General features: G+C 34.5%; 1 protein-coding gene across 1 annotated transcript; it reads left to right on the top strand.

The window, feature by feature from the left end:
- The first annotated feature begins 1826 nt into the window (after positions 1–1826).
- LOC145562515 (phospholipid-transporting ATPase 3-like) lies at positions 1827–19468 on the top strand. The gene is made up of 27 exons (XM_081622814.1): positions 1827–2337; positions 6517–6582; positions 6690–6751; positions 7179–7260; positions 7451–7561; positions 8057–8134; positions 8321–8417; positions 9043–9149; positions 9296–9361; positions 9563–9684; positions 9837–9936; positions 10122–10199; positions 10283–10399; positions 10523–10672; positions 10806–10910; positions 14184–14326; positions 14841–14942; positions 15035–15098; positions 15182–15394; positions 16181–16346; positions 16442–16521; positions 16691–16930; positions 17124–17345; positions 17430–17597; positions 17682–18044; positions 18681–18787; positions 18906–19468. The coding sequence occupies exons 1-27, from the start codon at positions 2158–2160 to the stop codon at positions 19210–19212; spliced, it is 3696 nt and encodes a 1231-aa protein (XP_081478940.1). The 5' UTR covers positions 1827–2157; the 3' UTR covers positions 19213–19468.
- The last annotated feature ends 1732 nt before the right edge of the window (positions 19469–21200 follow it).

Here is a 21200-nt window from a genome sequence, read left to right on the forward strand (position 1 = left end):
TTATCTTCCCCCAATATCTAATATAAATACAATTTTTCATAATAGTTTTTTTTTTCACATCACCTAAGTTCCAAAAGAGAGAGAGAGAGAGAGAGAGAGAGAGAGAGAGAAATATGATGATTGAAAAGGAAAAAAATGAGGTTGCAAAGTAGGGGGACTTTAATTTGTAAAGAAAATAATGAGTTCCATAAGAATATTATGAAAATTCCATATTATCATATGTCTTCGAAGAGACGGAAATTTCATAACATAACATTGCTTGCATGTCATTGGATCATTATTTTCAAGATATTTAGCGCACTCTAAGAGAAAAAGATTTAATAAAGAAGAATTATTACAATTAGATTAATTTAATTATACAATTTTTTTAACCCAATATTTTTTAGGAAAAATGAAAACTAATAATACCACTGTAGTGGGTCTTCCACAAATAATCCCACCTTTGACAGGGATCTTCCACTAATGATCCCTTTGACCTAAAACTTGTTATACAGGTTTTTATTTTTTATTTTTTATTTTCTTTTTTAACTAAATCTCTTCTCCGGCCACCAATTCACCACCATGGCCATCCCAAACATCACCCTTTATCTCCACCCCTATCCACCAGGCCACCACGAAACTCTCCAACGGTCCAACCATGCCGAAAAACCCTATAACATCCCCAAAATCTACCCCCCGCCCTGAAAACTCCACCCACAGCCCCTAAACAACCCCACCCAGCTTTAAAAACTGAACCCCAATAGTGGAAGAATCATGTTCAAGGTGGGATTGTTTCTGGAATTTCAAAAGGTGAGATTGTTCTTGGAAAACACTAAAGGTGGGATTATTAGTTTCTATTTTTTCTATATTTTTATATGTTAAAACACGAAGAAATGAAATTAATCAAGTAATTTGTAAATTTTATGTATAAATGATAAATTATACACAATTCGTGTGTAGAACGGGCCGGAAAGCTAGTTTATTTTGAAACGACAAGAGGCTAAAGAGTGGAATATTTTCCTAGGGAGTATTTTTATGTATCTCTACCTTAGAAAAAGTACAAGATTACTCTTATGAATAGTGTTATGCCAATTATATCCTTCAAAATGTGTATTAACATAAGTACCCTCACTAATATGTACAAGTTTTTTTTTTTATTTTTTTATTTTTTTAATAATTAGTGTTTGGACAATTATACCATCTAAAATGTTTATTTACTTATTTGCCTATATTAATGATAATTACTTTATTTTTGTTTTTTTTTTAATTTTTTAAAAACTCTTAATAATAATGTATGAACATTTGTACTCCCAAATATATTTGTTTATATATTTTCTCTCATTATGCTGTCAATAACTAAATTTGTGACCAAACCGAAAGAGATTCTTTTCTGGATATGACTAGATATGGCGCGCGCATAGTGCGCGTTAGCTGCACGTAAGAGAAAGGAGAGTAATACAAGTATTGCCTCCGTCTCCGAAAAAATGACCCTTATGGTCTAAATCTAGTATCAAAATGATCATTCCATTTGCACTAAAATATTCTCCAATTTGCAACAATATTTGTACAAAGTTAGTTTCACCATGTAAATTTTGTTTTTCTAAGTACTTTTATTACTTTTTCTCTCTATTTTTTTTGCAAATTTACTGAATTTCACTTTCCAATGTAATTTTACTACTAGCTTTTTCACTTTCTCAATACCCGTGAATTAGCCCAAAAGAATAATTCTTTCAGGGAGGGAGGAAGTAGTATATATATTCTCACGCGTAGAGAATCGCGTGGGCGGTGAGATTATATGCAGAAGAGAGAGTCCTCAACGCCGTTAAACAATTAGCGAAGACCGCAAATTCAAAGGACCTGAATCATAAAACAAAAAAAGAAAAAAAAAGAAAAAAAGTCTGGGGAAGTTCTTCGAACTTGAAAACCAAAAACTTCAACCCGACCCATTCAACCCTGGCGATCGAACTACCAACATACTCCCTAAATTAAATTAAAAATGGAGGGTGAATCTTTTGGTGTTCCCACTCATTTCTGAACAACATCCTTTCGTCTTCCTCTTTCCAAATTGAAATTTAAAAAAAAAAAAAAAATTGAAAATTGAAAAATTCCCATAAAATTCTGCCATTGTTGAATTTGATTGGAAGCTGTTGAATTTGAAGAAGAAAGAGAGGGTGGGTGATGGCGGGATGGGATAGGATTCAGTCGTCATCGAGATCGGGTTTCAGCAGGAATTCTTCTGGGTTGGATCGTTCTTCTTCCACTCGGACGGTTCGACTCGGTCGTGTTCAACCTCAGGCTCCTACTCATCGCACCATCTACTGCAATGACCGTGATACCAATTCCCTCGCCAAATTCAAGGTTTCATTTTGCTAGATTTTTTAAATTTTATTTCATTTTTTGTAGTTTTAATTCGCAATTTTGTGATTTATTATGTACTAGTATACATTTTATGATTTGCAATTATGTTTTAAGTTCTTATTATGCTAGTTGAGATTGGATGATGAATTTAGGTTTGCATTTGTTTTAATTTGCGTTGATTAAAGTATTTTTTATATGGATGTCAAATTGGCAATGCACCATTGCACCCTTTTAAAGCCTCTAGAATTGCTAATTTGGAGTCTGTTGGACATGTTTTTAACATTATTGGAACAAAGAAATGGTGGTTGACCACTCGTGGCGAATTCGAGTGTGTTTTAGTTTTAGTTCGGCTCTCTTTTTTTGCCAAATGAGAAATGAGAGTGGATTGGTGGTTGAGTTTGGGATTGTTATAAGACTGTAATGCATGCACAGAAGTTTAAGAGAGTTCTATAAACTGATACTCACATACTAAATGGGGAATAACACGTTAGTTACATTCACCGAGCAGAAGAGAGGAGGTTTTATTAATCTTGAGGATTTAGATTGTAGAATGAGGCTAGGTATTGAGTAAGGCGGTTTATGTATTACTTTTCGAAGCAGAAATTCATTAGGCACGGACATTTGGTAACTTAGCCCAACACAAAAGGCTGAATTACAAGGCGTTGCCTGCAAACTCTGAAATTACTATGCTAGGTCACGCGGAGGCCACAGTTCTAGATTCTATCCAAACTTCTCTGTTTTTTTTAAAGGAAATGATTTTTTTGTAAGATTCGCTGTTGACTCACGGACTCTTTGTTCTTCCTTAGCAAATGTATTTTAGATCTCGGCTTTGGTCTCAATCACTAGTTTGTGAATCTCCTAATGGAAGAAGTTGAAGTTCGAGAAGAAACTGTTAATCATTCTTTTTATGGATTGATGATGCTACTTTATAAACCACATACATCTTAATACAGCTGTTTGTGGGTCATAAGGTTTGCTCAATAAAAATACAAAAAAAAAAAAAAAAACCTTGAAAGATGGAAATTGAATGGTGGTGAGTGTTAATTGTCTGTCACTTAGTACAAAGGAAAATGAATATGATTTAGTAACTCTTGTTGTGCTCTTTAAGAGATGCAAAGGAACGAGGATGAAGTTTTAGGTGTTAAAACTTTCAAGCTCTTGCTGACGAGAGTGCCTTATAATATGTTAATCTTACACTTCGTAATTGTTATGATAAAGTGGGTGTAGCAATTAATTCTTAGAAGTTAGATTTATGGGTGTTGAGTATAAGTTGATGACCTTGGGTGAGAAGTAATGTTCGCCCTCACATGTTAAGTGAGCAAACATGATGACTTTCAAGTTTCAACTGATGTTACCTGCATTTCTTGTTGTCATGTGAAAATGTGAAGTACTATGTCTAATTTTGGACATGAAGATATGTAATGAGACTTGGATGTACCAGTCAGATAAGAATTTACTGCATAAAAGTCTGTAAAGGTCACCTGCCCTACTTTTGGGATGTAGGGACTAGTGGTATACGTGATCCATACCTCTTAAATGGCTTGTGTCAGGCATGTTGAATATCTTCAAATTCAACTATCTGGACTTTTCTAAGTCTTGTTAGTTGCTTCTGGAATTCTTTTTATCATTTTTTTTAGACAAGAAAAGAAAACGTAAATCAATTGATGGAAAGAGTAGAAAACCAAAAGGGAAAGTTGAACTCTTTAATCTAATTTCTGTGAACCTCTCCAATCGAGTTACTCTCCTCAATTGCCTTAATGTTAGAATGTAACCTATTTTCAATATTTAAATGATTTTTTGGACTTTTCATTATGTTTTATAGGCTTTGCCAATTGCTGTTCAATTGGGAAACTATGTAATTACGAAATATATCTCATCACGGAGTGATGATTAATGAATGAGAGTTATCTATTGTTGTCTTGCTTTAATACTTGTGCTGTGTTTTAGGCTTTTATAGATTTTGTGGTGCCACTTGTTTTAAAGCACCTCAAATTCCGATAAACCCTCATAATAGATATATTCTCGTTATCAGCCCTGGTTGTGCCTGCGCGTAGCTCATACAAGCGCCCTGATTGACCTTCATCCCTTGCTCTTGTCGCCAATGGACAATTGTGTCCCTTCTAAATCAAACATTCAGTTGTGCTTCTACAAGCTCTAAGAGTTTTCTCATCATAAGGCTTGCGCCCTTTTCACCGTGTAGGCCAAAGCACGTTGCACGATTTAGTGACAAGACACGTAGACCGTGACTGTGGCGCTTAGCGATGACGCTAAACAAGTGACTTCATCCCAAAACAATTGAGAAGACAAATAGACTTGTGAAAGGACCCTTGAGATCTGCTTTGCCATAGAGACCAAGCATGCTCTTTGAGAGTCCTGACAAAAACTTCTTCTTACCTTTACTAAACCCCTCAAAATCTGAATTGCAACCATTTTACAATCTCTAAAGGAAACCAAGATTGCTTATGCAATAATTTAGAGGTTTCTTGCAATGCAATGTATAAATACCACAAGACTGGTAGCAGTTTGATGGTGTTTGATAGAACTGGTACCAAGTGATACGAAACGACAAAACGACATGAACTGGACACGAAAAATTGGATTAGTGTTAAGGGTTTTCTACCTGTCTAGGTAAATGAGTCAGCACAACACAACATTGCTTAATGAAGTAGATTGGATTAGTGTTCGAGATTCCTGACACGAAACTAACTCTTTTTAGGGTGGTTAATGTCTTCGAAACAAACTCCTTGTAAAAAAAATAAAATGTTTTCGAAATTTGGAAATAATTGTTACTCCCTCCTTTTTTTTTTTGAATGAAATGTAATAGATCAACCTAAGGAGGGGTAGTATAGGTATTCTACTAATATTAGCTCACTAGGTTAATAGTCCTTGGTATAAATAGAGAAGGAAGGGAAGGAAATAGGTAGGCAGAATTTTGGAGTAGTTTCTTAGGAGAGTTGTGACCTCAAGTCACTCATTAGAGAGTTGTGAGCTAAACTCACTATAGAGCTTGATAGACTAAACCTATCGATTGTGTTAACCGTTATTATGTTAATTAAAGCTGTTATTTATGTTAATTAAAGCCTCAATCTTTCTTCTCTATTTTACCATTCTATAGCTTTCTTCTCTGTTATTGGTTGTGTCTGGTCAGTCCATAGCGTGAAACTTTTCACTTTTTACACTATTTAGTTAATCCGCTTTGACTATTGCCAGTGATTTATAGATAAGAGAAAAATATCGCTTTGTGGGTACTTGTTGGTATTGTTTCAATGAATAGTTTATTAATATTTAATTGTTATAAATTTTACTTGTTGATGATTAAAGATGTTATAGGTCAAAGTTTTGCATTAGCATACCTGCCTACGAGAAACATTTCACTTAAAAAAAGCAGAGGGGATACTTTGTTAGGGCCATATGTTCCGTGTATACACTGATTAACTTTAGTTATGGGGCTGTTTGGTTTGCTTACAAGGAAAGGAAACAAACCAACTAAGTTTATTCCTTTATTGGAATGATTTGGATCCACTCCATTTAGGCCATTGTAATTCAGAATTATTGTATGCATTTCTTAGTTAAATGTAGATCTTTTTTAATTAAAAAAAGGGAATATATGGTTGTTTATGTCAACTTCACATAAACCAATACTTCCTCATTCCCCTACTGTTTTCAACACAGTACGGATATCTTTAACTGCTTTTTAAATATTTAAACCTACTTTTACAAAAAAACAATAATGGGAACAAAACTCAATTTATGTTTTGTTTTATTTTTATTTTCATCCCTAAGATTGCCACGTGCCCCACTATCCATTTTTAAACATTTCAACTATCACACGGCGTGGCCTTAAATGTGTGCCCAATTCTACTGTAGAAAACAATAGAGATGAAGGGAGTATATCTTCTATATTGGTATGTATATATCACTCATAGTTTTAGATAAATGAAATAGTTGTCCCAATGTCTTTTGGCAAAAGAGATAATTTATGAATTTGTGTAAAGGAGAACATCGATGTACGATATGCAATTATGAATGTTAGTTTTTGCAACTTGGAAAGTAACTCTCTATTGTTATACAGGTAGTGACTACCTCAGTACCTTGACTTCTTAGTTTGTCTCAGGAGTATATTTTGTTTGCTGTGAGGAGAAGGAGAATTTTTTGACACTATTGCCGTGATTTTTTCAGGGGAATTCCGTGTCAACTACAAAGTACAATGTTCTTACCTTTTTGCCTAAAGGGTTGTTTGAACAGGTATACCATTACATCCTTACATGGAAGATTACGAATTGTTACTCTTATATGTCTTGTACAGTTCATTTTCTCTGACCTGATGAAGTGTTCTTTTATCACTATGACAGTTTAGACGGGTGGCCAATTTGTACTTCCTGACAATATCCATTTTATCTTGGACACCAATGAGGTACAGTCTTCACTGCAAACCGTGGAAACTTCCGCACATATGTACTATAAACCGTTGCAAGTGTCGTCATGAAATTGCCTGGCGATTACATTAGTTCTAATTGATGAGTATTGTTGATGTACTTTGTAACTATGTAATAATAATCAAAATATCTATGTGGAAAATAATATTAGACCTTCTATGATCAATTCAGCCTGCCTGAGGAATAATAGATAGGCCTGACACATTTGCATTTTTATGACTGCCGTTTTCCTTCAAGTATTTCTCATTTGCCTTGTTTGTCAACTGTTGTTTCCTTTATTTTCTTTGATTGATTTATTCTTTTATGCTTCTTTGTAATTTGCTTACCCAATTTTATACTTGGTACTTTCTAAATGACATTTATGAATTTCATATGGATGTGATGATTTCGTTTCTATTGTTGCAGTCCCGTGAGTCCAATTACAAATGTGGCCCCTTTAAGTATGGTGCTTTTCATTTCCCTTGTGAAAGAGGCATTTGAAGATTGGGTGAGTTTTCACTCAGTTTTTACTAAAACTACTTTGTCTTTCATAGTTCTGGGTTTCTGAAAAGATACCTATTAGAGTAACCTGTGGTCATTCTTTTCTACTCCTGTTCTGTGTACTTGCATTTTACCTACTTGCTGTCACTGATTTTCATTAAAAAATTCTCTTTGTTTTTTTGGATTATATTTGACAGAAGCGATTTCAGAATGATTTGTCCGTGAACAATACCCTTGTAGATGTACTACAAGGACAGAGGTGGGAGCGGATTCCTTGGAAAAGGTTGCAGGTTGGCGATATTGTCCGTGTAAGTGTTAATCGATTTTTTAAATTTTACAGGATTCAAATTTATGTGGTTGTCTATATATATATATATATATTAGCGTCAAAGACGGCTGACCAATTAGAATGTGATAAGTTCCCCCCTTTGACGGAGCACTTGATGGATTCCCTTGAGGTTGTAGCAAAAATCTGAGTTACAAGATTTAAATAGCCATGGAGTCTTGTAAATTTACACATATATCTGTAATATCCAAGTGTCTTTTTTCATTTTTATTTTAGAAACTATATAATTGTGTCAGCATATGGTCAAAGTATTGTCTTTCTGTGTCACTCTTAGATCCATGTCTGTGTTGGACATCTGCTTACAAGTCCACACATCATAGATTTGACAACCACAAGCTGTCATTATCTTTGTCAAACCATACACTTCAAAATTATAAAATCAAAGATACTGATTTTCAAATTAAGTGAGTTACTAAGACTGTAATAGACTAAGTAGTTTTAAATTTGCTGTTTGCAGGTTAAGCAAGATGGGTATTTCCCGGCAGATATTCTTTTTCTTGCAAGCACAAATGCAGATGGCGTGTGTTATGTTGAGGTAAAATAATGTCCTTGAATCTAATAGTCAAGCAGTTATGTTGTTCTATATGAAGTATGTGGGACTATATATTTTGTATAACCTCGTTAGTGGTCTGTCTTATCGCTTTCTTGGGTGTATATATTTTGTAAAGTACCATTTCATTCTATTTCAGAACATTTAGATTAGTATTTTTTTTTATTACAGACGTCAAATTTGGATGGTGAAACAAATTTGAAGATTCGGAAAGCTTTGGAGAAGACATGGGATTTCTTGACGCCTGAGAAGGCCTCTGAATTTAAAGGTTCAGAATGACATTTTTTCTTTGAAAGTTGAAAGTGTTAATATTTCTTATGCATGTTTTCTTTCAAACACTGAAGTAATGGTTGTGTTACTGATGCATGACTAAAAAAAAAATATGAATTGTGCTATTAGCATGTTGCATGTTATTGCTGTGGACAAATAGAATCATATCCCCTTTGCATTACGCTTTTTTTATACTTTAAGATTTAGAATCTGTCAACTTTGAGTTGCTTGATGTGTTTCTTCAGCTTGTGTTTCAAAGCTGTCCCTGTTGCATGTTTGAACACTTTTTTATTTTTATTTTAGTACCATAGATTTAAGGTAGACGGTACACCTGATCATAGATGGCCCAGCCTGAAAAATGTCGGGTTTGAGCATAATTATTGGGCCTGGCCTGGCTTGTTAGTGAATCATTGATTTACTTTAATAGAACCAAATGTCTGCTGCCTGGATGTAGCTTTGCTGCCTTGGTGCATTCTTTTTGCATCCTATAATGTAGTGTGTTCGCTGCCTGGAAGGAAGTTTTTTAAACAGATCTAATAAATAGGTTATGATTTGTCTAGTCTTGTGTGTGAGTACTTTGTCTTGGTTGTTCACTTGCTTATCAGGTCATTTTTTTTTCCCAGGTGAAGTACAGTGTGAACAACCTAATAATTCCTTGTATACATTCACCGGCAACCTCATTATTGAAAAGCAGACTTTACCTCTGTCGCCGAACCAGCTTTTGCTCAGAGTATGACCTAATATATTGATCATATATGTTGTTGTAATGTATCTTTATGTTCAATGCCTTGATTTTTTTACACGAGGAATGGATATGTTTGGCCCTTTCTTCCCTGACAGAGTGAGCATTGACTGTTTTATTTGATTATACAAAAGGGTTGCAGTTTGAGAAATACTGAATACATTGTTGGTGCTGTGATATACTCTGGGCATGAGACTAAGGTATGTGCTTGTGTCGCTTGTGTTTGAGATTCTTGGCAGATATGCTCATTCTTTTTCATACTATAAAGTTGGCTGTATTTCAAGAGAATTTTATTGGAATGTCACTGTTTTCTTCACCTGCATGGTTTTCCATTTTCTCTTACAGATAGTGTATTGCTGTCTGTTGCGATCTATTAAGGGTAACCCTGGTTCAATTGACAGGTTATGATGAATACTATGAATGTTCCTTCGAAGAGAAGTACCTTGGAAAGGAAGCTTGACAAATTGATTCTTGCTCTTTTTGCTACATTATTTATGATGTGCCTCATTGGATCTATAGGCAGGTAGAGTATGCTGTGTATTAGGATTTTTTTTTTTTTTTAATTTTTTTTTTATGAGTTAATGAACCTGTTTTCTCTTTGCCTTAAACTTTTTAATTTGTAATTTTTCTGAAATCATTTTATGTTCATACCTTAAAACTTTTGTGGTGTCTCAGTGGTATTTTTATAAACCGCAAGTATTTTTACTTGGGACTTCTTCAAGGAACTTTGGATGGAGCTGATGAACGTCAATTTGATCCAAGCAACAGATTTTTGGTGTGTTTTCTACTTTAAATTTCCATACATACACTTCAGAAAGAAGATTACTTTATGCTTTTGTGAGGGCACACTTGCATGTCATTTGTATCTGTTAATCTGTTATTGTGATTTTCTTCTTTGCTCTCAATATTTCCTCTTTCCTGGCTTAATTTTTTAATTTTTTATATGCATGGTTATTGCAGGTTATGATCTTGACAATGTTTACATTGATCACCCTGTTTTCAACTATCATCCCTATATCACTTTATGTTTCAATTGAGGTAACTTGGATGATCTGTGAAATTTCTCTCCAAGAGCATATTACTTGTAGATGACTAAGCAAATCTTTTCCTTGGCATTTCAGGGGATTAAGTTTATACAGTCCCTTCAGTTTATCAATAATGATTTGAATATGTATCATGCTGAAACAAACACCCCTGCATTGGCTAGGACATCGAATCTTAATGAAGAACTTGGACAGGTATATGATCTTTGGAACTAGAAATTTTCTAAGATTTTATAGGATTTAACTCTTTACTTGTGTTCTATGCCATTTTGTTATTAGATCTTCTGAGTGGGCTAACTCTTCATCACTGTTGTGTAGGTAGAATACATATTTACTGATAAAACTGGGACTCTTACACAAAACTTGATGGAGTTCTTTAAATGTTCCATTGGAGGTCAAATCTATGGAACTGGTATAACTGAAATAGAAAAGGGTTTGGCTGAGCGCATTGGCACTAAACTTCCGGAGGTATGATTTGCATATTCAAACTTCAAATATATATATCGATCAATCAAAGCCTTAATCCCATAAGTGGGGTCGGCTACATGATCTTTTTTTTTTTTTTTCCTTCCTCTAATTCAACACAGGACTGTTATGATAGGTGCAAAAGTCAGCTAATGCAATTCAAGAAAAAGGGTTCAATTTTGACGATGTTAAGCTTATGCGTGGTGCATGGAGAAATGAGCCTAATCCTGATCTTTGCAAGGTATAATGATTATATGAAAAAACATAAACATGAATTTGTTTAATTTGAGTTGCATATTTTTTTTTTAATGGTGTCTAAATAGGCTATTTTGTTTTATGTGGATCAAGTTTTTAGCTTTGGGCACAAGACCTAGTTTGGCCATATTATATGTAGATTGTCATCATCACTACAACTCCCATCTAGTGAATACATGGCCTTACTCTCATCAGTCCAAAGATTCTAAAAGAGTGTTTCCAATTGACTGGATATGTTTTATTGCTTAAGGAAACCATATGGAGCTATGGGATTTATGGCTCACTGTTTTTTAAGTTTCACACACCCCTTATGAAGCTCGGAATGGTAAGGAAAAGTAAATGATAAACACACTACTTGCACGTCTAACATTAGGCGATAGGAGATAGAATTTAACTTTTGGTGAACTGCCTGTATTTTAGCACGTGGCTGCTTCCCATCAAGAACCAAGTCCTCCCTTAGTTGTATATGAGCTAGATTTCGGATTATGTTAACTCTTCGTTTTTCCTTGAGTATACCTAATCTTAAAAGTTCCATTAGAAAGATTTGTAGTTTCATCTGGGTTGTCGACTACCTCTTGAGTGAAATGAGTACCCACAACTTTGAAGATGAATAGTGCAAAGCGATCAGCGATGGGATACTAATAATCCCTGAACCTTCGAGGTCTCATTTTTCACATCTTTCCTTAAACGTACATATCTCTTCCTTGGGGTAATTGCTATTTTAACCACGGACTTAAAACAGTCTACTACTAAGACTACAAGGCTTAGGATAACTCTTTTGGCTTTGTAATTTGTATCGTAGTTTGTTCTTGTTGCTGCAAATGTATATCCAGTTCTTTGTGCAAATCTGATAGGTTGTCGTACACCTATCAAAGATAAATTCCTAACAAAACCAATTAACAATGTAGTAGGGTAAGCAGGGTCGATGACTTTTAATATAACCTCTAAGAAATTAGAGAAATTAAATTATGTCACGAAATTGGAATAGAAAGTTTAAGCTAATGAAAATAAGAATACAATTAAGAAAAAGGCCGAGGGTTATGGTTCACCATGTTTATAGGTCTAAATCTATCAAAATACCATTAACAATTCAATCAATCAAGTGTATAGAACAATTGCTAAGCCTACGATCGGATCTTAACACTCTTAATTCAACATATGTAGTTTGGTCACTAACATAATCTAAATTGTTAATTGTAGGTAAGCCTCTAAAAGTATGATATTTTAATTTAGACTTACTAACAATAATTAATCAGAAATTGATTAGGTTGCAAGATTAACAATAAAACACTATCAATAAGAGAAATCAATGATCAAAATATCAATAATACCAATCAAGATTCATTGTATAAACATAGATTCCCAAACCCTAGAAATAAACCACTTAGTCATGAAATAAATAATTAAAACTAAATCTAATAAAGAAAGCATAATTAAATGAAAGAAATAACATACCTCGATGTATTAACGTAACAAACTCAAGAGCAATCCATGGAGGAATCCATTGAATTGCCTAAGAGAAACTATGGCTAGAGAGAAAAGAAAACTAACGTAGAAAAATTATAAAAAGCATTAGGAGAAAATAAATCTCCTTGAATATGTATAATTCCCTAAATTCTAAACTAAAGATCAATAAATAAATGAAATAAGAAAATATAAATTACACAAGTTGTTAAACGATTGGACAATAGAAGATGTCATGGCAAGACGCTTGATGAAGACGGCCAACCGACCCAAGAACCAAGCCTTAACGAGCAGCCGTAATGGTTGATACATGTGTAAGCTTGTGGGCTTTGGAAGCAGGGAGCTATCGCTCGCGGCTGCTGTTGCTTTCGGCATATGCAAGCTAGCTCGCGACCCGTCGCCCACTCGCACCGCAGGCGCAACGTCATCTTCACGGTCTTATAACTTTTGATTTATATGTTGTATATAGGCGTGTGACCTACTGTTGGAAAGCTCTTTAAGTCTAGTTTCCAACGCAACTTGAATCACTTCAATCCACTTAGTAGAATTCAAGTTATGGTCAAAAGAGTGAACAAAGGCCAGTTTTGCCACTTTTTAAACCATCGTTTAACTTCGTTTCTAATCCAAAATCATTCCCTAAAGGTGCATAGCGGTCCTTGTGGATGCTATTTTCATTCCTCATGCATACAATTCTCAAATTCAACATCCACAAACATATAATCTTCGATCAACAACCTCGGTCAATCGACTTTCCATCTAAATATCACCCGAATCAACTCTAAACCCTTCGAAAGCATTCCTGAAACTAGGGGTGAGCATAACAGGGTACCCTGTTAAATTTCATGGAACTAGAACCGAAACCTGTTGCACAGGTTACTTAAAATGAATGGGAACTAGAACCGGAACCTGCAGGTGTTTTAATTTAGGATTACCTTGTCTTTTAATATATTTCGTGCTTTTTTGCAAAAATATATTTTGAAAAAATTGGAGTCATAAATTTTTAACTCTTACAACTTGCAAATACAACAAACCATGAATAGGTGTTTACTAAATTTAATAGTACAGTTTTAACATTTATTTTTATTTATTAAAAGTTGGGCCTAAATTGATACTGTATATGATTTGGGCTTAAGTAATACTTTTATTAGGTTACAGGGTACTCCAACCTAAAGGCTAAACCTGAACCGAAACATGTTGCAACAAGTTCCCCATTTTACTACCCCGAACCGGTACCTCTTATACAGATTCCGATTTCGGAACCTGTGGTTCCCGATAGGTTTCGGTTCTGATTCAGGGTACCTTGATTTTTTGCTTACCCCTATTTGAAACATTTAGAAAACACAAACAAAGCGTATTGGAGGACAAAATGGACAACTTATGATAAAATGACACTAAAAAGCGACTAAAAGACCTAAAACTCAACTATAAAGTACATAAACGTGCCTATAAACTCTATATGAATATGATTCATCAAAATCAAGCATAGAGAAACCATCATACTTGAAGAGAGTTTGGAATGAAGGGAAGCTCCGGGATGGGAATTTCTGGGGGCGGGGGAGAGGGTAGAAATCTGATGGTGGGAATGTTTGTCAACAACTATTACCGGAGATAAAATCTTGGTCCATGTAGCCAACTCCATCATTCTGGGATTAAGGCACTGTTTGCGGGGATGGTGAAATTGTTTGGAAGTAGTTTATTGATTGACATCTACTTTATCCTTCTTTGCATATGACTATGTATATTTTATTTTATGTTACTAATAATGTTTGTGCTTCTTTTCTCTTCTTTTGTTTAGGAGTTCTTCAGGTGCCTCGCGATTTGTCATACAGTGCTCCCTGAAGGCGATGAATCTCCTGAGAAAATTGTCTACCAAGCCGCTTCTCCTGACGAGGCAGCTTTGGTTGTTGCAGCTAAGAATTTTGGTTTCTTCTTCTACAGGTTTTCAGTTTGTAACTTTATTTTAAATTACTCAAAACACTTTCCTTTTTGAGAAGTTTGAAAGTACTTGCAATGCATTTTATTTGGCAAGTGGTTTCTCTTTATCAATTTCCTCATCTCATATGCACTTCTTCCATCTCTCTCCTCACGACATGGGCTCCAAAAAACTTGTCTCTCCCACCCTTCCCTTGGAAGTTTAAAAACTTGTCTCTCCCACCCTTCCCTTGGAAGTTTAAAAACTTGTCTCTCCCACCCTTCCCTTGGAAGTTTATTTGAGTAGCAGAAGCATTAGAGGTTTGCATCTACAGTAGGCTTAAGTCAGTTATCTCTTTATTGTGATAGTAAAAATTCCTTGGGGATTTGACATGCTGTTTGCCTTGGTCCTGCCATACTACTTGAAATTCACTGCTCAGTAAAATTATTTCACTCATCTTGGGAATGCTTGTCTGTTGTGATGAAGCATGAGAAACCTGTGTCTATAGCTCTTAACATTTTCTTCTTATATTACGTTCAGGCGTACACCAACAACCATATATGTGCGTGAATCACATGTTGAAAGAATGGGTAAAATCGAGGATGTGCCTTATGAAATTTTGAACGTCCTTGAGTTTAATAGGTGATTTACTCTTTTACCTTTACTGTTTATATATATAATATTTTAAGAAGTTAATTTGCAATATCTAGCTAACTTGTTTTGTTGCCCACCAGTACACGGAAACGCCAATCTGTTGTGTGCCGATATCCTGATGGGAGACTTATTTTGTACTGCAAGGTACTGCTTCATGGCTTCTATTTATCTAAATTTAAAAATTTGTTGGTACCATTTAACATTGCATTTAAACATTTGTCTCTCAGGGTGCTGATACTGTCATATACGAAAGATTAGGAGAAGGGAATGAGGATATAAAGAAATCTACCAGGGAGCATTTGGAACAGTTTGGATCATCTGGGTTACGAACACTGTGTCTGGCCTATAGAAATATAAGCTCAGATGTCTATGAGACCTGGAATGAAAAATTTATTCAGGCAAAATCTTCTTTGCGGGATCGGGAAAGAAAGCTGGATGAGGTATTTATCCAATCATAGATTCTTTATTGAGTAAAGTAGGTCTGTCAGTGGCTGGAATGAAATGTTTATTTCAAATATTGACAAGAAATTTTGGTCTAAGATACATCAAACTTTCTGTACAGTTTCCTTGTTGAAGTTACTAATGTTGTTGTGTTGTTTATGTTTTTCCCAATTTAATACCATTTTCAGATGTTACTACTATATGTGATGTTGCTCTCATGCTAGACTAAATTACGTGTGCAGGTCAACTGTTTTATATGACTAATTAAAACTTCAATGTAACCTTAAGAATCTATTTAGATGTAATCACTATGCATAATCAGTTTTTCTCTTATTGTCCTCTTGGTTGTTATGGTTTGGGACTTTGTATTCATGACAGCATGTAATGTGCCACAATAAGGATGGTTATTAGGAGACTCTAGGAGATCTTTTATAAATGGTAGAGATGTTTGGGGAATAAATGTAATAAGGGCATTGTTAAGAGTTGATAGTGATATTTTGGCATCGGAGAGAATCCTCCTCTCGAATGAGGGTGATTGTTTTGTTTAATTTCTCTGATTAATACATCCCTATTTTAGTCTGCTTATTTACTGTGTCTTTGGTTTTTTTTTTTCTTTTTCTTTTCTGCTTGCTGCAATTGAATCATTCGCAATTTTTCCTATGTGCTTTGTAATTGGCTTTCTTTATGTGATTCTTATTTTGTGCTTGCCTTCATTGTTCTGTGTGTTTCGTAAAAACTCTTAGTGTACAAGTTCGGTTAATTTTTCTGTGTCTTGAGCTGTACAGGTGGCTGAACTTATAGAAAAAGATCTTATATTGATTGGTTGCACCGCTATTGAAGATAAGCTTCAAGAAGGGGTACCTGCTTGTATCGAGACTTTAGCAAGGGCTGGAATCAAATTATGGGTGCTCACTGGGGATAAAATGGAAACAGCTATAAATATTGCGTATGGTGAGTTTGGTTTATTGGGCATAATTTTGTGCAATTTCTAAGGGTGTTATGACTTTCTTTTATATCTAAGGTCTTGCATCCTGTATGCCTTGCAGCGTGCAGCTTGATAAACAATGACATGAAACAATTTATTATCAGTTCTGAAACAGATGAAATTAGAGAAGTTGAAGATAGAGTAAGTAGCATTTGTTGGGTCCATTTTGTGTTGGACCTATCTTTATTATTATTATTATTTTTTAATCTGTTTATCTTCAGCTCTTTATGAATTATTTTATTCATGGGTGCTTTCCACCTGAAGAAGTTTATTCTTCACTTATATATTCTCAAATGCTGCATGACGTTAGGGTGATCCTGTGGAAGCTGCTCGATTTATAAAAGATGCTGTCAAAACACAGCTGAAGAATTGCATTGAGGAAGCCCAACAAACTCTTCGTACTGTCGTTGGACCAAAACTAGCACTTGTAATAGATGGGAAGTGCCTGATGTATGCACTAGATCCAAATTTGCGAGGAACACTTCTTAATTTGAGCTTAAATTGTGCTTCAGTGGTCTGTTGTCGAGTTTCTCCTCTTCAGAAAGCGCAGGTCAGTATCTAAGGAATTTGTTCTTTAAAATATTATAATTTGCAACCTCTTTATTTTTCCCTATGTCGTTGTAAGCATGTGAGTGTGAAAGAAGACTTGGCCTTTTGCTTTCTATGTTTTGGTTTCATTATACATGGTCGTAAAAAAATATGCCCATTGTAAATTGGCCTAAATAATTCTTGAATGTTTGCAGGTAACAAGCTTGGTGAAGAAAGGTGCCAAAAAGATTACATTGAGTATTGGTGATGGAGCCAATGATGTTAGCATGATTCAGGCAGCTCATGTTGGTGTTGGGATTAGTGGGCTGGAAGGCATGCAGGCTGTCATGGCTAGTGATTTCGCAATTGCACAGTTTCGCTTTCTCACAGACTTGTTGCTTGTGCATGGAAGGTGGTCGTATATAAGAATTAGCAAGGTTTGTGCCTGTTATGTCTCTTTACTATTTGTGCTTTGTCTAACCATTTTTGTTGGTTCTCACATTAAGGGCTCTTTCTTGCAGGTTGTAACATATTTCTTTTACAAAAATCTGACATTTACACTGACTCAATTTTGGTTCACCCTTCAAGCTGGGTTCTCTGGTCAAAGATATTATGATGATTGGTTTCAAGCATTTTACAATGTGTTTTTTACATCCCTGCCTGTTCTAATGCTTGGACTATTTGACAAGGTTGCGTTTCCTAACTATTATATTGAGTATAGAATTTCTTTTAAGAAATGACGTTATTGTTGCTAATTTTTTGTTCAATACCAGGATGTTAGTGCATCTCTTTCAAAGAAATATCCTCAGCTATACATGGAAGGATTGAGAAATGCCTTTTTTGAATGGAGAATTGTTGCTATTTGGACCTTCTTCTCCCTGTACCAGTCAATTATTTTCTTTTATTTCGTTACCACATCTGGTTCAAAGCCTCAAACTTCAGCTGGCAAGATGTTTGGTTTGTGGGACATTAGCACAATGGCATTCACCTGTGTCGTCGTCACTGTCAATTTACGTCTTCTCTTGTGCTGCAATAGTATTACAAGGTGGCACCATATAAGTGTTTGGGGGAGCATTATAGCATGGTTCCTTTTCATCTTTGGTTACTCTGGTATCATGACTAACGGTGATCGGCAGGTGAGTAAATCTTTTTTTATATCCACACAAATGAGTCAATCTTAAAGGTTTATTGATTGATTTCTTCAAGATTCAGTTGTCAAAATTTACTCCAAATTCATAACTTGTTCATTGCAAAAATCTCTGTTGGGAAAAGAACATGAATGGATTTGAGTCAATCTTAAAAGGTTTATTGATTGATTTCTTGAAGATGCTCATTTGTCAAAATTTACTTCAAAATCATAACTTGCTCATTGCAAAAATCTCTGTTGGAAAAGAACATAAATGGTGTTCATTGTTGCAGTTGTTAGTCTAAGTATCTAATATGTACAAAAATGCTGATGAATGGAGTAGTGGATGAAAATTCCACCACTGAACATGCAAAATTCAACTTTTTTTTTTTCCTTTCCTAGGCTTTTTTTCCACATTTAGGTAAAAGGTTGTGAGACAAATTGTTGAGTAGATGGAGAAGTGCAGTGTTCTTATTTTCTTAGGAACCCACACATTGTTGTATCTGATAGTGTCAAACCTTGATTAGTTGAACATGTTTGGGGTGGGGGGGGGGGGGGGGGGGGGGAGTTATGTTAATTAGTGGTCTTCTCTTCTTGTATTGATCCCATTTGCTTGTGTACTAATGTCTTACATATCATGTTTCAGGAAAATATCTTCTTCGTCATATTTGTTTTAATGAGCACTCCATATTTTTATCTTGCACTATTTCTGGTTCCTGTTGTCGCTCTTGTCGGGGACTTCCTATACCAAGGGTGAGACACTGAATTATTTTTCTTTGAAGCGTGATTCTTCTGGGTACAATGTATGGCTGGTGCAGATTTATTGATGATTAAGGTTGAATTTCTGAGTGTTTCAATGGTCTGATTTCAGTGTACAGAGATGGTTTTCTCCATATGATTATCAGATTATACAAGAGATTCATCGGCATGAACCTGATGATAATCACAGGGCACAGTTTTTAGAGGTTCGGGATCATCTCACTGTGGAAGAGGCACGGAGCTATGCTCTGGCCCAACTCCCTGGGCAGAGATCAAAACATACAGGTTTTGCCTTTGATTCTCCTGGTTATGAGTCATTCTTCGCTGCTCAGGCCGGTGTGTTTGCTCCTCATAAGCCATGGGATGTAGCCCGGAGAGCAACCATGATGAAATCACGTGCAAAGCCACCGAAGAAATAGTTCATTTCACTTTAGTCTTTTTGTACAAAGAAATCCCTTCCCTTCCAGGCGTCATTAGGTGATTGTGTAGAATGTACTGCCTCTATCCTTTAGCCCTTCTTTCTTTCCTTATTCTCACTACGCTAAGGATCACATTTTTGATGTAGCCTACATTCAGACTTAGGTATAATAGTTGGTTATGAGAGTGTAAAATTGATGTAAAATTATATGGATGATTATAGTATACAGTCATATCATTCTTTTGATTTTGTAATGATACACTTCAGGCCTTCTATGTGTACAATTTCTAATTTCTGATGCTGCAAGTACAAGTAGCATCAAATAACTTAAAATTTAGGGAACTCTATTTGCCGAATTTAGATATGCGAAAGTATTAAGTTTAATATCCCTTTCAACCAAAAAAAAAAAAAAAAAAAAGGGTTTGTACTATTGATTTTGCAATTAATGTCTGTTTCTTGCTTATTATTGCGTCTGTTCACCAATAGCTTTCATATTTATTGTGGATTACTCCTATAGTTTTTTTTCTCGTATTGCTTGTTACCATCAATTTACACAGTCGTAATGTAAAGCAATGATGGAGGTAATATGCTCAACGAGTGAACGAGGTTATAGTATTTGCCTACTAGGAGAATTAAAAAAATAAAAAATGCCATATTGAAATTAAGTACTAACACATTTATTTAAAGTTTTTAAATACATACTTTCTCAGTTTTTTTTTTATTTTTTTTAGTTGCAACATTTCTCTTTTCATGCTTGTCAATACATGTTTTCAAACGTTAATATATTTAATTATCAATATGTAAAAATTATAAACATTTGATATTAAAATTGTATATATTGAGACAAATCTAACAATATTTTACATGACTATATTTTACTTAAGTATAAACCGTTAAATCTAGTCAAAGTGAAGCATATGAATAGTGTAAAAGTCAAACTATTACAACTTTAAAAAATAGATGAAGTATCTGTTAAATATATATCTAATAGCAATTTATGTAATCACCATTAAGAAATTCATATTTAATACTCCGTGGGTAAGTAATTCGTATTTAATACTCCGTAAGTACGTTAGTTGGGTATGTACCTCTTATGTTATAGGCTTCTATCACAAATAATTAGTTGAAATTCTTCTTAAATGTTAAAAAGATTGGTATATTAATTCAATAGTATGAAAATTGTCGTCACATAGAAGTTAACAAATACTCTCTTCGTTTTTAAATACTTGCCCTATTTTTATTTGTTTTTTGCACTATTCATTTATCCTACTTTGACTTATATATATATATATATATATATATATATATATATATATATATATATATATATATATATATATATATATATATGTAGTCTTGTAAGTACTTGTTGGAATCATCTCAATGAATACATAATTAATTTTCAATTGTTAGAATTTATACTTATTAATAATTAAACCCCACTAATGTTATTTATTTATTATTTTTATTTTTATTTTTTTTCTCCTACTAACAACACTTTATACAAAAAAAAAAAAAAATCTTCTCCTATAAAAATTCTTTTTATATAAAAAAAAAGAAATTCTTTTTTGCACCCCATCCTATAAAAATCCTTAAATTTTAGTGTTACGATCTATACGAAATGAAGAGAGTATGTCATAAATGACGTCCATAACCCCAAAAGCGGCATGCATTATTATCTTCTCCTAATTAATTTATATCAACATGCATAGTCCGTACATAAGATGAGTGTGACTAAAGATGGACATCGTGCTGTGTCGGGCCATCACGGGCCATGCCTGGGTGGGGCTCGTGCCGGGCCGTGCCAAGTTTTGGCACACCCTGGCCCATGGCACGGCATGACCCACGTGCCTGGCAGGCCGTGCCGTGTTGCGGGCCAACCCGATTTTTTTTTATTATTTATTTATTTTTTTATTAAATATATATGTATATTAAAAAAAATCGATATATAATTTTTTTTTGAACAACTTAAGTTTATATAAATAATTT

The sequence above is a fragment of the Chenopodium album genome, chromosome 10, assembly GCF_948465745.1.
Source record: "Chenopodium album chromosome 10, dcCheAlbu1.1, whole genome shotgun sequence".
NCBI lineage: Eukaryota > Viridiplantae > Streptophyta > Magnoliopsida > Caryophyllales > Amaranthaceae > Chenopodium > Chenopodium album.